Source organism: Cyrtonyx montezumae, unplaced genomic scaffold, assembly GCF_038088225.1.
Source record: "Cyrtonyx montezumae isolate F1298 unplaced genomic scaffold, pur_monq_1.0 scaffold_8, whole genome shotgun sequence".
NCBI lineage: Eukaryota > Metazoa > Chordata > Aves > Galliformes > Odontophoridae > Cyrtonyx > Cyrtonyx montezumae.
The window spans coordinates 24,046,977-24,060,058 of NW_027072089.1; the positions used below are offsets into that span (position 1 = coordinate 24,046,977).

General features: G+C 34.2%; 1 protein-coding gene across 1 annotated transcript in view; it reads left to right on the top strand.

Annotated features, from left to right (window-relative positions):
• The window catches only part of MMP16 (matrix metallopeptidase 16), a 165,198-nt gene that overhangs the window by 96,259 nt on the left and 55,857 nt on the right, over window positions 1-13,082 (top strand). The window contains exons 3-4 of the mRNA XM_065751879.1: window positions 787-909; window positions 11,310-11,614. Coding sequence (XP_065607951.1) covers window positions 787-909; window positions 11,310-11,614 — 428 coding nt within the window. The remainder of the gene's footprint in view (window positions 1-786; window positions 910-11,309; window positions 11,615-13,082) is intronic.

Consider the following 13,082-nt stretch of genomic DNA (forward strand, 5'->3'; position numbering starts at 1 on the left):
AAAAAACTGGAGGTGTTTGAAATACTGGAATACTTTGAATTATTAAGACTACTTCAAAAACTAAGCAATTCCGTTGGAAGTCTGGTGCTGCCACAATGCTTGTTTGTTGTTTGTGAATTAGACATTTTCAGATTCATCCTATGCACATTAAATTTTCCTAGGCAGAAACCTTAAGTTAGTTATTTCCACTAGTTGTGATTAGAGCTGATTCTCTTTATTGTGTAGAGAGACACTGGGATAGTAAGAACACCTTATCAAGATCTAAAAAGTATTATGATTTTAGAGATTTCAGTGTTCTGACAGTTGTCTGGGCCCTTTGCTCAGAGCTCTTTTTTAAATCAAATGTCAATAAGGCAAAATAGAAGGATCGTAGAACAAAAAATTAATCTTGTAACTTGTGATTTGAGTAAACCTGTGTGTATTTACTTAACATCACCTCCAGAAAGCAAGCCAGTAATACAGATCATAATTACCTTGAATGAATAAGAGGAAATTACTAATTAGGCACGGCATGTCTAGTTGTGAAGCCTTTTTTCAGTCGTTATAGCAGAAGAAAACTAGAAAAATCAGCAGCAAATAAATTTGTTTCTGAAGGTCATAAGAGGCAATGAATCCCCAGAAAATATGTATCTGGTACCAAGATAGTGTCCTTTTTTTAACCCATTGTTTCATGCAGACATAAAATTTATAATACTACAACTTCAAAAAAACTTAAATGTTATTTGCTGAGTGTAGTGGTTATGATTTTCCTACCACGTTGCTTCAACTATGTGCTATTCTTTGCAGCTGGATGAAGAAGCCTCGATGTGGTGTGCCTGACCAAACAAGAGGCAGCTCTAAATTTAACATCCGTCGGAAACGATATGCGTTAACGGGACAGAAGTGGCAACACAAACATATCACTTACAGGTACCAAAAATATTAATGTAGACTTATAAATGTCACTAGTCACATGAATTTTAAAAGTAAATATAAGTTTGTGAACTATATTTCAATATTTCAAGAAGAAGCTTATTGATAATAAATGTTATAAAAATGCTGATTTTAATACTTCTTGGATTAGTATGTGTGCATGTGCTAGACAAGAATCAAGTGATTTTCTTGGATCAAAATTCATCAAAATCAGTGTATTTAGTAAGCAAGAAATTCTCTAAAGCTTTCAGCATCAAATTAACACCCAATATGTCCTTAAATCTGCCTCACAGCCCTCTTAACAGCTTCTCTGGGAACATTTCTCTGAAAGCGGGAGTGCTCTAATGAAACTGAAATCTCTAAATGTTAAATATGTTACTGAAGAAAGTCAGTCTCAGTAAAATGCTGGTGCCTACAGGTCTGTTCTGAAGTAACCATGAATTTGATTCCATTTTTGTGAGTCACTGAGCTATAACTTATTCCATCTTACATGGTAGTGAGCACTGGGATGTGGGGATATACATCTGTGTAAGTTCAGAGTCTGGAACGTAGGTTACACAGTATGTTGCCTATTCTGTCAAAGCTGATTTTTCCACGATAAGTTAGGTGTAAACTGTGTACTTGCTAGAGCTCTATTGGCCAACGTAGATATCAGGTATGAAACATAGGATACATAGCTTCTCAGTGGCAAACAGATGAGGCTGTACTCTTCTCAGCAGATAGGATGAGGGGAAACGGACACAAACAGAAGCATGGGAAGTTCTGCACAAATGTGTGTGGGAACTTCTTCCCAGTGCAGTGACGGAGCAGTGGCACAGCTGCACAGAGAGGTGGTGGAGTCTCCTTCTCTGGAGACGTTCCAGACCCGCCTGGACGCCTACCTGTGCAACCTGGGCTAGGGAGCTGCTTTGGCAGGGGGTTGGACTCCATGATCTCTGGAGGTCCCTTCCAGCCCCTACAGTTCTGTGATTCTGTGTGATTCTGTGATTCAACAGGCCATTGAATCCAGCGAGGCCTAATTTAAAATTTGCGCAGTCTTACTGAGATTTCTGTTCTAACAAGAGTAAGTTCAAGGGGACAGAGTTCTTTTTAAATTCATTGACTGCTGTCATTATTCATCACCCCATGTAAATATTAAATTTTAAGTTTGCAAGCTCTAATGGTCATATTGACTATTCTTCATACCACAGCGAAGACAGTTTTATCAGTAATTCTATATCAATGCTATGGCTTATGTTTTAATTGGAGAATTTTATTTTAAGACATTAAACACTGATATAACTTCAAGAGATAGAGAACTGTCTACCTTGTGATTAGCATGTTGCACTGGTTGATGCTTAAACGTAGATGAAATACATAGCTGATCAGAATAAGAAAGCACTTTTCTCTTAGTTTTAAAATTTAAACAGTGTGCATGCATACATGTTATCAGCTGAAAATGTGTTTTTCTTTCTCCTTTGTACACAGTCTGATTTTCTATTTCATTACAGATTTCTTTACAGCCTATAGTAATTCTTGCTGAATTACAGAGCAAAATACATTTAAACAAGAAAAGCTGCAAATAAAGCTTAGTGTTAAAAAGTAGAATTAATAATACAATATTAATCTTTCTCAATTTAGAAAATTGAAAGCAACTACCAGCAATTAAAAAAACAGAGAAATAATTCTTCCCTTCTCCTTCCCTGTGGCTTCATGCTTACAGACTTAATTCCAGCTAACTGACTGGCGTTTTAAGTTGCTTTGTTCCTGAACTTTTGATCATATCTCTAGCTTTGTGCCTGCCCTGTGCCACTTCTCAGTCTCTTTGTAACCTGCAGGTTTCCAGCTGCATTCTGACTTCCTGTCTAGTCAAACCTTGTAGTCTGATCTCTGTCTGCTAAGTAGACTTAGTAAAGCTTCCAGGGGAGGCAAAATTTATCTCTTAAATAAACTTAAACTTCTCTGAAAAGAACAGAATAGAAACACAGAATACTCAATTAGAAGGTTGTCTTGTCATAGACCTGCATTCACCTAGTTTTCTAAACAAGAAAAGAAATTGCAAGGAAAACATTATTTTCTAGGCATTTACATTATATATATATAAAAAAAGGCAATAAAAGATGACCTGATCTTTAAAGGTCAAAAACAACGAGCCTTAGCAGCAGTTCATAGCAGGTTTTCTTATAATATTTGGTGGTGGCTTTTTTTTGTTGTTGTTGTTTGTTTGTCTTTAGAATACCACAAATCACTTTTCAATTGTTAGTTACTTATTTCAATAAAATATTTAATATTAAAGTGTAAATGTATAAAACCTTGTTGAACTCTGTGAAATTCATAGATGTGGAGCTCTTGTCTGTTCTGTCACTCAGAGGCACAAATATAGTGCTTAGTAAAGCCCTTTGAAAGTGTTTGACAGTTACAAACTCACCACTTCCAGTCTGTCTGGCAGGAATATATCTTAGATGCCATATATCCTCAGATGCTATATATATATATATAATCATCACTTTAGAAAAATATCAAAACATTGTTAATGGTAAAAATAGAATTGAGATCATATATATGCATTTTAATCTGCGGCTACTTGGATTTTTAGTTTGTCATTTTCTGCCTTATTATTTTTAACCCAAGAATTGTTGCTGGCTCCTGTTAAATTTTAAAAAACTATTGTTGTTAAGAGTGTTTTCTCCATTAGAGTTTTCTCCATTCTCCATCAGAGTGCTTCTCCATTCTCTGTAGTCATAAGTAGGAGGATCAAAACAGACACTTATTCAAATTTTATCATGTTTTTTTCTACATTTCCATGTTTTCAATTTCTAATTTTTCAGACTGAGCAGTTCCTCAAAATTTCATGGTGGAACTTTTTGGCCACATCCTTAGTCTTAAAAAAACATATGTCTGCAGTGTCACTATGCAGAATTCTGTTATTTCAAATAATAACCTAGAATTTGAATTATGCTGCATTAGTTACAATTTATCTCCCTCAGGGAATGCAGCTTTCCATTTACTTGAACTGGTGAATGGCTTGTCAGAATTTCTGTTTATAATGGACCTACAAAGCAATATTACTTCCTGTATTTCTTATGGTTGATACAATTCATGCTTGTATACCTTATAAATGTTATTTGTACTTATGTATTATTTACACTTATGTTGTATTTAATATTATTTTTACCAAAGTTTTTTTAAAAAATGGTTATTTGAACTTTTTTACCAGCCTCTGTATATGAGTGCTGAAAACTGTAGCTCAGTTACAGAACAATTCAGAAAAAAATTAATGATACAGTCTTGACTCTTCCTTAGTGTTTTACACTGTATCAAGTTACAAAACAGTCTCTGACTGAACATAATATAGATTCAGAGTAGAAATCTATGAAACCTATTAAGGGATGTTTTAATGTATTTTTTTTTACGATGAAGTTTACCAAGACACAAATCGCTTTCAAAAGCAATCACCTGCTCTTTTTAAAGGGTAGTAAATCATCCAATACTTTAAAGAAGGGGCAAGATTGGGAACCAGGAAAGAAATCAGCTTCATGAAATAGGGCATGAATGTTTATATATCTTCCGTAGACATATAATTAGACAGAGAATTATTTCATATAAATTATTCCTCACCAGATGACTTGGCATATGATTTATAATTTTAACTCTAGCTCTACGAGAAACAGTAACTGGTCAGTTGTTCAGATGATTCATTCTGCAGAACATTTTTCAAATACAATTAAATAATGCTATCCAGAAATCTAAGCTTTGCCTTGAGTTATAACCATCATTTATAACTCAACATTTTACAAGAAAATTAAATAAGTATGGTGAAAGCCATTCTGCAACTTTATTCAGCCCTCTTGATGAAGAGAAAAATAAAATCTGGTCGTTCAGCAATAGGTAGCATTACTTTAATTGTCTTATTTGTAGATGGTCAGTGGCTTCATCACAGATCAACTAGAATAATTTAAACTTTCTTTTGTCTTTAGTGGGTCTTGGATCAAAGCCTAAATTAATGACTTCTTACTTTCCTACAAGCTGGATTTATTCTTGACTTCATCTTTCTGAAAAGCAACAAAAGATGGAAGATGTGAACATGGCTATCCTTCTGCTGTCCATTTAAATGAACTGATGCTAGTTGGAACCTTCAATATGCAAGGAAAAGTCTTGTCTATCTTGTTAGTGATATGCTGTGTTGTGTCTACAGTCTGAGTAATCCACATTGGAATGTGGAGAAAGAATTTTTCTGAAAAGTCACATAGAAAATGAAAAAAAAGCTGTTTTAAGAAAATTTAGAAGATATTGTTGATTCAAAGTAGCAACAAGTAGGATGATAACATAATATTTTAAAAGCACTGCCACTGAGGAATATTAAATAAACATTTCCTAATATTTATTTCCAATACATTGACTTATCACTAAATCAGTGTATGCCGAATTTCCTCGATTTCAGTTTGCTCATTAATGACAAATGCCACATCCTTCAGTATTTTAATGTCAAGACGCTAGCAAGTTCTCCTTCCATTACAAGTAAAAATCAGAAATAAGGGGAAACAAACATTATCTGATTTTATTTTTTATTTATTTTTTTTCAGAAATGTGGAGAAAGTTCTAACTTTATTTAATTTGTGAGCATATGATAGTAGTGTCTGGTAGTAGTGTATTTTGAAATGTTAGAAGAATTTATAGGGCTATACCTCACTATAACTTTTTCCCTACGAACATGTGAGGTTTACATGACTAACTCAGTGGAAATCCCTGACGATGGGCTCTTGAACCTTCAAGTCACTAACCATTTATGAAGTTTGTGGCTCCTCTGCATCACAGAAGTCACAGTAGCGCAGAAAAATAAGTGCAGATTTCTACGCAGAGGTGATACTTGCAGATATAGAAAGCATACTGAGTGACAAGATGAAGAAGACCTTAGGGTTCTTTGAAAACAGATGTGTTTAAAATTGCCCACCTCTGAGTTCTTACCACTTGTGCTTAGAAAAACAATGATTTATACTAAGAAGACTGGTTGTTCTCCACAGTGTTATTCGTGTAAACACTTTGTTTATGATACAGCTCAATCCCTGAGATAAGAATGCTAAAATTCCTGACAGTGTGTTAGCTTTCTATAGTATTGATGGATGCAGAATTAGATCTCTAAATGTTGAAATATCAAATATTCTTAGGCCATTATACTTGTATCTCCTGCAAGATTTCAGGCAAAAATCCTATAAAAGTTTCGCTTCTAATCAGCTTTGTCAGCTTTATGATGTATGGGAAAGTTTCTGGTATCTACCTTAGTTCAGCTAGAACCATTACAGGCAAAGTTTATGAATGTGAATAAAATTCAGAACTTCCACTCCTACATGCTGATCTAAGCATGTATTACACCCCCGTCCCCCCAAACCTTGGTGCTATCTCAAAATTTCCACGAAGGCTTGTTCTTTTCTTAAATAAGAGTGTTAATGTGGTTCTATACCTCAGCCTTTCTAACCTCTGAACTGAAGGGGAAGGAAATGTTAAACACACTTAATAAAAAGTTTTTAAAATACACTATGCAGATTCTAAAATTATTTGTACAATAAAAAACAATCCCCATATCTGTACTTGTGAGAGAGGATTCCTGCTTAAGAGCCAATTAAGTTGATTAGCTATGTTTTTCTGCAGTGTAACTAAGTACAAATATTCTTCATTATATGAACTTTTAAAATCAGCCTTCTTCAAATAAGATTTATCTCTCTAGCAGGATGTAAATTCTTAGTTCTCTCATAATTGCCTACTTCAGTAATTCTGAAATAATAAAATACTTAAACGTCAGTATGTTTGTCTTGCATTCTATTCAAATTAATTAATAGTAAATTACAACACAGGGTCACATTCCCGTAAAAGTGAAGTATTTACTAACATTCATTTTGAACCTTGGGAACCTTAGTCTTGTCACTTTTCAGCTCCTTTTAACAAGTTACAGGGTTAGTACTGACCATGAAACAAAAGAGTTAGGAGAGCTATAGATTCTGTCGACTGTGGCAACAGTAAGTTGATTCTTAATGTGACTACAGAACAAGAAAATCAAAAGGAATATCTCTGACTTGAGTTTAATCAGCTGAAGAAGGAGCTATGTGAATCATGATTGCATTTTACATGAGAAAGGTTTTTATGTTAGAAAGATGAGCAAAGTGAGAAGAAAGAAGTGAGAGATTAATGAAGTAACTTGATGGAAAGTGTCTCTAGAGAAATTATGAAATAAAATAAAAAGTGTATTTGACCAGAGGTAATCTAATAATTTCAACAAAAGTAAGATTGGGATCATAGAAAATGGAAAAGAAAAGCTTAGATTCAGTTTAGTTTTGATTGATAACAACAGCGATGTTTCAACCAGTTATTTAAATTTAAGCTATATTTCAACTGTTTCATATCAAATAAAGATCTAGAATTTGTTGATTATTTCATAAAGATTATTGGCATCATCATTTAACCTATTTGGTTGGATTTCCTGTTCTTCTGTGTCCCTCCTTACTTGAGATAAGGATTTCCCATTTGCGATTTTAATTTAAGAAAACCTTGGGATTTTTGAAAGAAATTGAACTATTCTCCAAATTTATACTTAATTGATATATTCTTGTTATAGAAAAATTGCATCATTATAGTTACTTAATACTTCTAAAAGCACCTGTTAATATCCACTGTAATCATTATAACAGGGTAGTAATTCTGTATTCTGGATAAATTGGCAAAGGCAATTTAAAACAGTATTTATTGTATGCACTGAAGAGGTATCAAATTCTACAGCGTACGAAGGATTCTGTTACTGAGTTATTACAACTCTTGTGAAGACTATTGCTGCTAGATAAGCAGTAATGATAAGCTTTATACAAAAGTATTCTGAGCTTTATCTAACATTTCCTGAATCTTGTATGGTTGTATTTTGGGTCAGTAATGTTAATTTTATTTATAGGATATAAACCAATTTAATAAATAGAGATAGATAGACAGACAGACAGACAGACAGACAGACAGATAGATAGATAGATAGATAGATAGATAGATAGATGTTTTACTGATAGGAAGATAAAAATAGGAAATAATGAAATTCAATGTCAATGTGTGATTCCCTATTTAACTCTTGGAGGATTGATTCTACGGGGCAAAGTGAGGTATATCCTGACAGCCTTACAAAGCTTCTGAAGCTGTTGTAACCAAAAATGTGTCACTGAAAGATGAAGAATTTTTTGGAGGCTGTTTTGGAGGAAGTGGGGGAGGAAGAGAAGGAAAACCCATAGCTGTTTTTAAAACGAACATGATGTAGAATTTCAGAAAAATAGTCTCCAAAACAAGACTCTTCAAGCATCTGTAGAAATAGTACTTCAGTGCAAAAAGTTTCTTTTTCATTCTCCTACAAGAGATGCACTTAAAACTGTAATGCCTAAACCAACTGCTAAGCTGAAAACCATGTTTGCATCAAACAGCAATAATAACCATAAAATACTGTATTTGATAGCTACATGTCTATGATTGTCTATGAGTAATAGCTTTCAAAATCTGTAAGAAACGTCAGTGTACTTGTTTCTTTAAAAACAGAAATAGAATGTTAGTAAATATTTCATCTTCACATTTTGTTTACTAAAAAAACTTAGAAAGAAACTGCAAGTACAGTCTTTAGCTTCTGTAAGCTTCTATTGCAGGTCTGCTCAATGTCAGCACTGAAGATTTCTCTCTATTGGCTTTCTTTCGTCTGAAATGATCACTAGACAGGGACATTATGGAAACAACACTCAGGAAATATCACCTTATTACGATGGCCTTTGTCTTGCTGTGATGCCACTATGCAACATGAATGATTTTGAGTCAGCATGTTCCTTACTTAATTTTATTTAAGGCACATTATCTGAACATGTTGAGTGTAAGATACCTAGCTCCTCTTTCTATGTTACAAGTGACTGTTACCACTGTTTTAAGTCACTGCTATTTTTAAGACGTAGAGATGCATGTAATAGGAGAAGGGATCATTTAAAACTTTACCTGCTACTGCAGTAATATGTTTTTGTTACCGCACTTTGGAGACTGAGACCACAATGAATGTAAAATTGTTTGGAATTTGTATGTCTATACTGGTGAAACATTCTAAGCAATATTTCCAGCTAGACAACTTCAATGCTGTTGTTCAAAGAAGCATTAGAATTTGACATTTTAGGATTGAACATAACTTGTACTAAACCCATTGAAAGGACAATCATCTTCTGGAAATTGGAATAACTACTGATTTATTTCATTTCTTTCAGAAACCATATTTTTCATTATAATCTTACACTTTTCAGAAGGCCATTTGGGAAGCCAGAAATCTGTCTTGTGCTAATACAGAATGCATGCTTTGAAAAATCCTTTTTCTTGACAATGAATCTTGAGATGTAGAATGCCATTTCAAAAATAATTCAATAGTTGAAGCCCCTGGAATGGGTCCCCTGCTGTAGGTAATCACCCATAGTTGTTGCATGTGGAACTAGAACAATGGGTCAATTTTTCTTCTGTAATCAATGATTAAAACTTAATTCTGTGCACTGAAAAGGCAAGAAAGTATAAAGTGATAAGGATTACAGTGTGAATCAATTCCTCTTACACCTAAAGGTAAGGAAAAGCTACACATGCAAGCAAAAACAAAGCCATAAACTTTCTGTTTGCAGAAAAAAAACCCAACAGCAGCAACAAAAAACAACAACCACAAATATATTACACCCTTATCAGGAGTACATGTCCTTTCCTTACTTCCTCTAGGATAATTCCCAGTGCTTGATTTTTCCATTTTTAGATAAGTTGGCATTAATTCATGAGTTAGAATAATTTGTGACATTTTTTGCCACTTGTAATTGAGGTTGTAAGAAACAGAGGAATGATCCATTAGACCAGACTACTTTAGAAAGAAAGTTAGAAATATCTGAAATACTTAATTGCCCATTTCAAGCTATTTACTAGATAGTTGCAGAATGTATATTATGTGTGAGGTTTCTTTGAATGTAATAACTCCCATTTTATTCTGCTGGCCCACAGCATTGCAGGGGAGTGTTGGTGGTATGACAGTAGAGGTTGAATTTTCCTACTAACATTCCATTACATACAATTTTTCTGTGTAACAGATAGTAGAAGAGGGACAGTCTGAACAAATGGAGTCTGATGTGGAAGTGCTTATGAAACAAAGATTTGTCATTAAATTTCCCCATTAAATGGGGAAAAAATGGCACCTGCTGACATCCATTGATGCTTGCTGAATGTTTATGGGAACCAAACATTGGATGTGAGCACTGAGACAGTGGGTGATGTGTTTCAACATTGGGTCACCTTCACTGTTGTAGGTTTTTACAAGTGCAGTCCCCAGGCTTTTGTTCATGGACGACAAAAATGCAGAGCTAATGGTGGTTACTTTGTTGAAAAATAGTCTCTTCTGAGGTTGATTCATGACATTCTTTTTGTTCTCCGTTAACATATTTTCCCATGAAGATGTATAGAAAATTACATACATTCTAGAATGCTACTTCTGAAACTTGTGTCCATTTAGTCAAATGAATGAGGTATATTATATACTTGTAGTTTCAGTACAGATGCATAAGTCTGAAACTGCTTATTGGCATTCTTTTCTTGAATTCTGAAATAAAAGCAAATAAGGATTTTTTTTAAAGGTAATTCCACTGTACATTATTTTAGTTCCACTTTGAACTCAATTGTAATGACATTATTTTCTTTGCCTTTCACTTGTGTGTAATTGAAGAAGTAGTAGAGACTGTAAGTTTTACTTGGCAATATTTTTTTCAGAATTGACATAGCGTTATGTCTTACGAAATGATTTTTTCTGATGAACTCTACTCTGTTATGCATGATTAATAAAAGGAATCAGATTATAAAAGGCATATTAACATGAAGCTCCTTATTGGTAATAAGGAATTATCTATCCAGTTGGAAATGCATCAAGCACCATTTTCAAGGCTTTGTGAATATTGGTTGGTGGTCACAGTATGGAGTTCTGCAATTGTTAACAGACTCACTAAGAAGTTAAAAATTTCATTTAACTGGAAACATTTTAAGTTTCTGATCAGAATTGACATGCCTTTCTTTAGATGTGATGTATTTGAATTGTGATCCAGGAGGTAAGCAGTCAGTGGTAGATTAATCTGATTACTCCACTGCTAGGAATTTGTTCATTTAAAACATATTTTTCATGCTCTAAAAATAAGATTTTTGTACTGCTGAGAATAACCCAGCTAACATGTAATAAGTTTTAGCATAAATGACTACACAGATCAGTGCAGTTTCTTACCTGCTTGATTAAAAATGATTTCCTTAATGGAAATAATGCCACACTAGCCTGTTTTAGTAAAAGCACTTTTTTTCATAATTAAGGAAAATGGATGTAAGCAAATTTAATCTGTTCAATCTTTCTCTGTTTCTTTCAGCATTAAGAACGTCACTCCAAAAGTAGGTGATGCTGAAACTCGTAAAGCCATTCGCCGTGCCTTTGATGTGTGGCAGAATGTAACTCCTCTAACATTTGAAGAAGTTCCTTATACTGAATTAGAAAATGGCAAGAGAGACGTGGATATTACGATCATTTTTGCATCAGGTTTTCATGGAGACAGTTCTCCCTTTGATGGGGAGGGAGGATTTTTGGCTCACGCATATTTCCCTGGGCCAGGAATTGGGGGAGACACACATTTTGACTCAGATGAGCCATGGACATTGGGAAATCCTAATCATGATGGTAAGAGAAGATTTCAGTTTTTAAAAAATAAATAAAATTAATTAGATTTGTCTTGAATTTTCAGCTATTTCCATGCTTCTCTATTCTTAAAGTCACTTAGTTTCCTAAGTTCACATTGCTTTAGTAATCTCTTCAGCTAATTGGTCTGTTAGGAATCTTCAACAAAAAGTTTCTGCCTGAATGTAACTTAGAGTGTGAAAAAGTGTTTCTCTTGAAACACATTAAGCTCTCATTAGGAACATTTATGTTCATTCAACCATTGTACTGTTGAATGTTTACATAAGCTCCTTTCATTTCTAACTTGTTTCCCATATGTGTTTTATTTAGGTTTAGGGAAAATTGAATGTTCACTATAAGTAATATAAGAGTGGTTAAAAACAACTGAGACTACTCACCAGTACAGTGAATGCCTATGTGTAAAAAACTAATCTGTTTTTCCTAATGGTGTTGAAAATGCAGCATTTTAAGTTTAGTCTTCAGAGGGCTATTCCAAGAACAGAACTAATGTTTCCCAATGTTGAATCTTTTTTGTAACTTGTGATTATTTATTTAAATTATACATTCCCTATAGTTATATAAGTGACCACGCAATACAGTTGAAAAACCTACAGTTTACCAGATGAAGACTAAAGATGCTCTTCAAAGATATTCTTTGCAGAAGACTAATTTGGCTTTTGCTGAGCTACAAGTTCATGTGACTAAATTACTTCTAAGAAGCCTAATTTAAAGCAGACTTTCACATATCTGCAAAAGAGTATCAAGGAAGTATTTCTGTGTTCATTCTGTTTTCATTGCTTTGGCTTCAGATGTACTAGTAGATCTCTCCATCTCAGTTACCTAGTTTGAGAGAGAGACTTTACAGCAAACAGTGGCGTACGAAGAGGGTGCACTGGTACACAGAGAGGATGTTACTGATGCACAGAAGATTAAAAAGGTGACAGTGAAGCATGAAACTGTTGTATCTAAATGTTAAGCCTATCCTTGAATGATTAGAGACGTCATCCAAATGAAAGTTTCTCAGCTAAAATCTTCCAAGTCAAATTCAGAGTTTTTTGTGTACCAGCATTTGTAGCCTTGTGTTTGCAGCAAAGCTTTAAATGAATATTTCAGGGATATTTTGACTGTTCTGATGGTGCAGCACTTCTAATGCACGAGGGACAGTGAAGCAAGAGCAGGTTACTGCAATGTGAAGGTCTTTAGTAGTAGAATGAGTTCAAGACGCTTATCTCCTGTGGATGGAACCCTAGATTACTCTGGAGCAAAATGTAGTGCACTGCTTATATTTGCCCTCCACAAGCTCAGAGAAACAGCAGTGAGAGTCTTCTGTTTGTGCAGTTCAGTTACATCATCAGTCTCTGTGTGGTGAGGTTAAATCAAGGTGTTTTTATAGGCTTAGTGGGAAACAAACACTGCAGATAACGTTCCATGTTTCTTGAACTATTTGTTAAAGCACTCAGGAAAATCTACA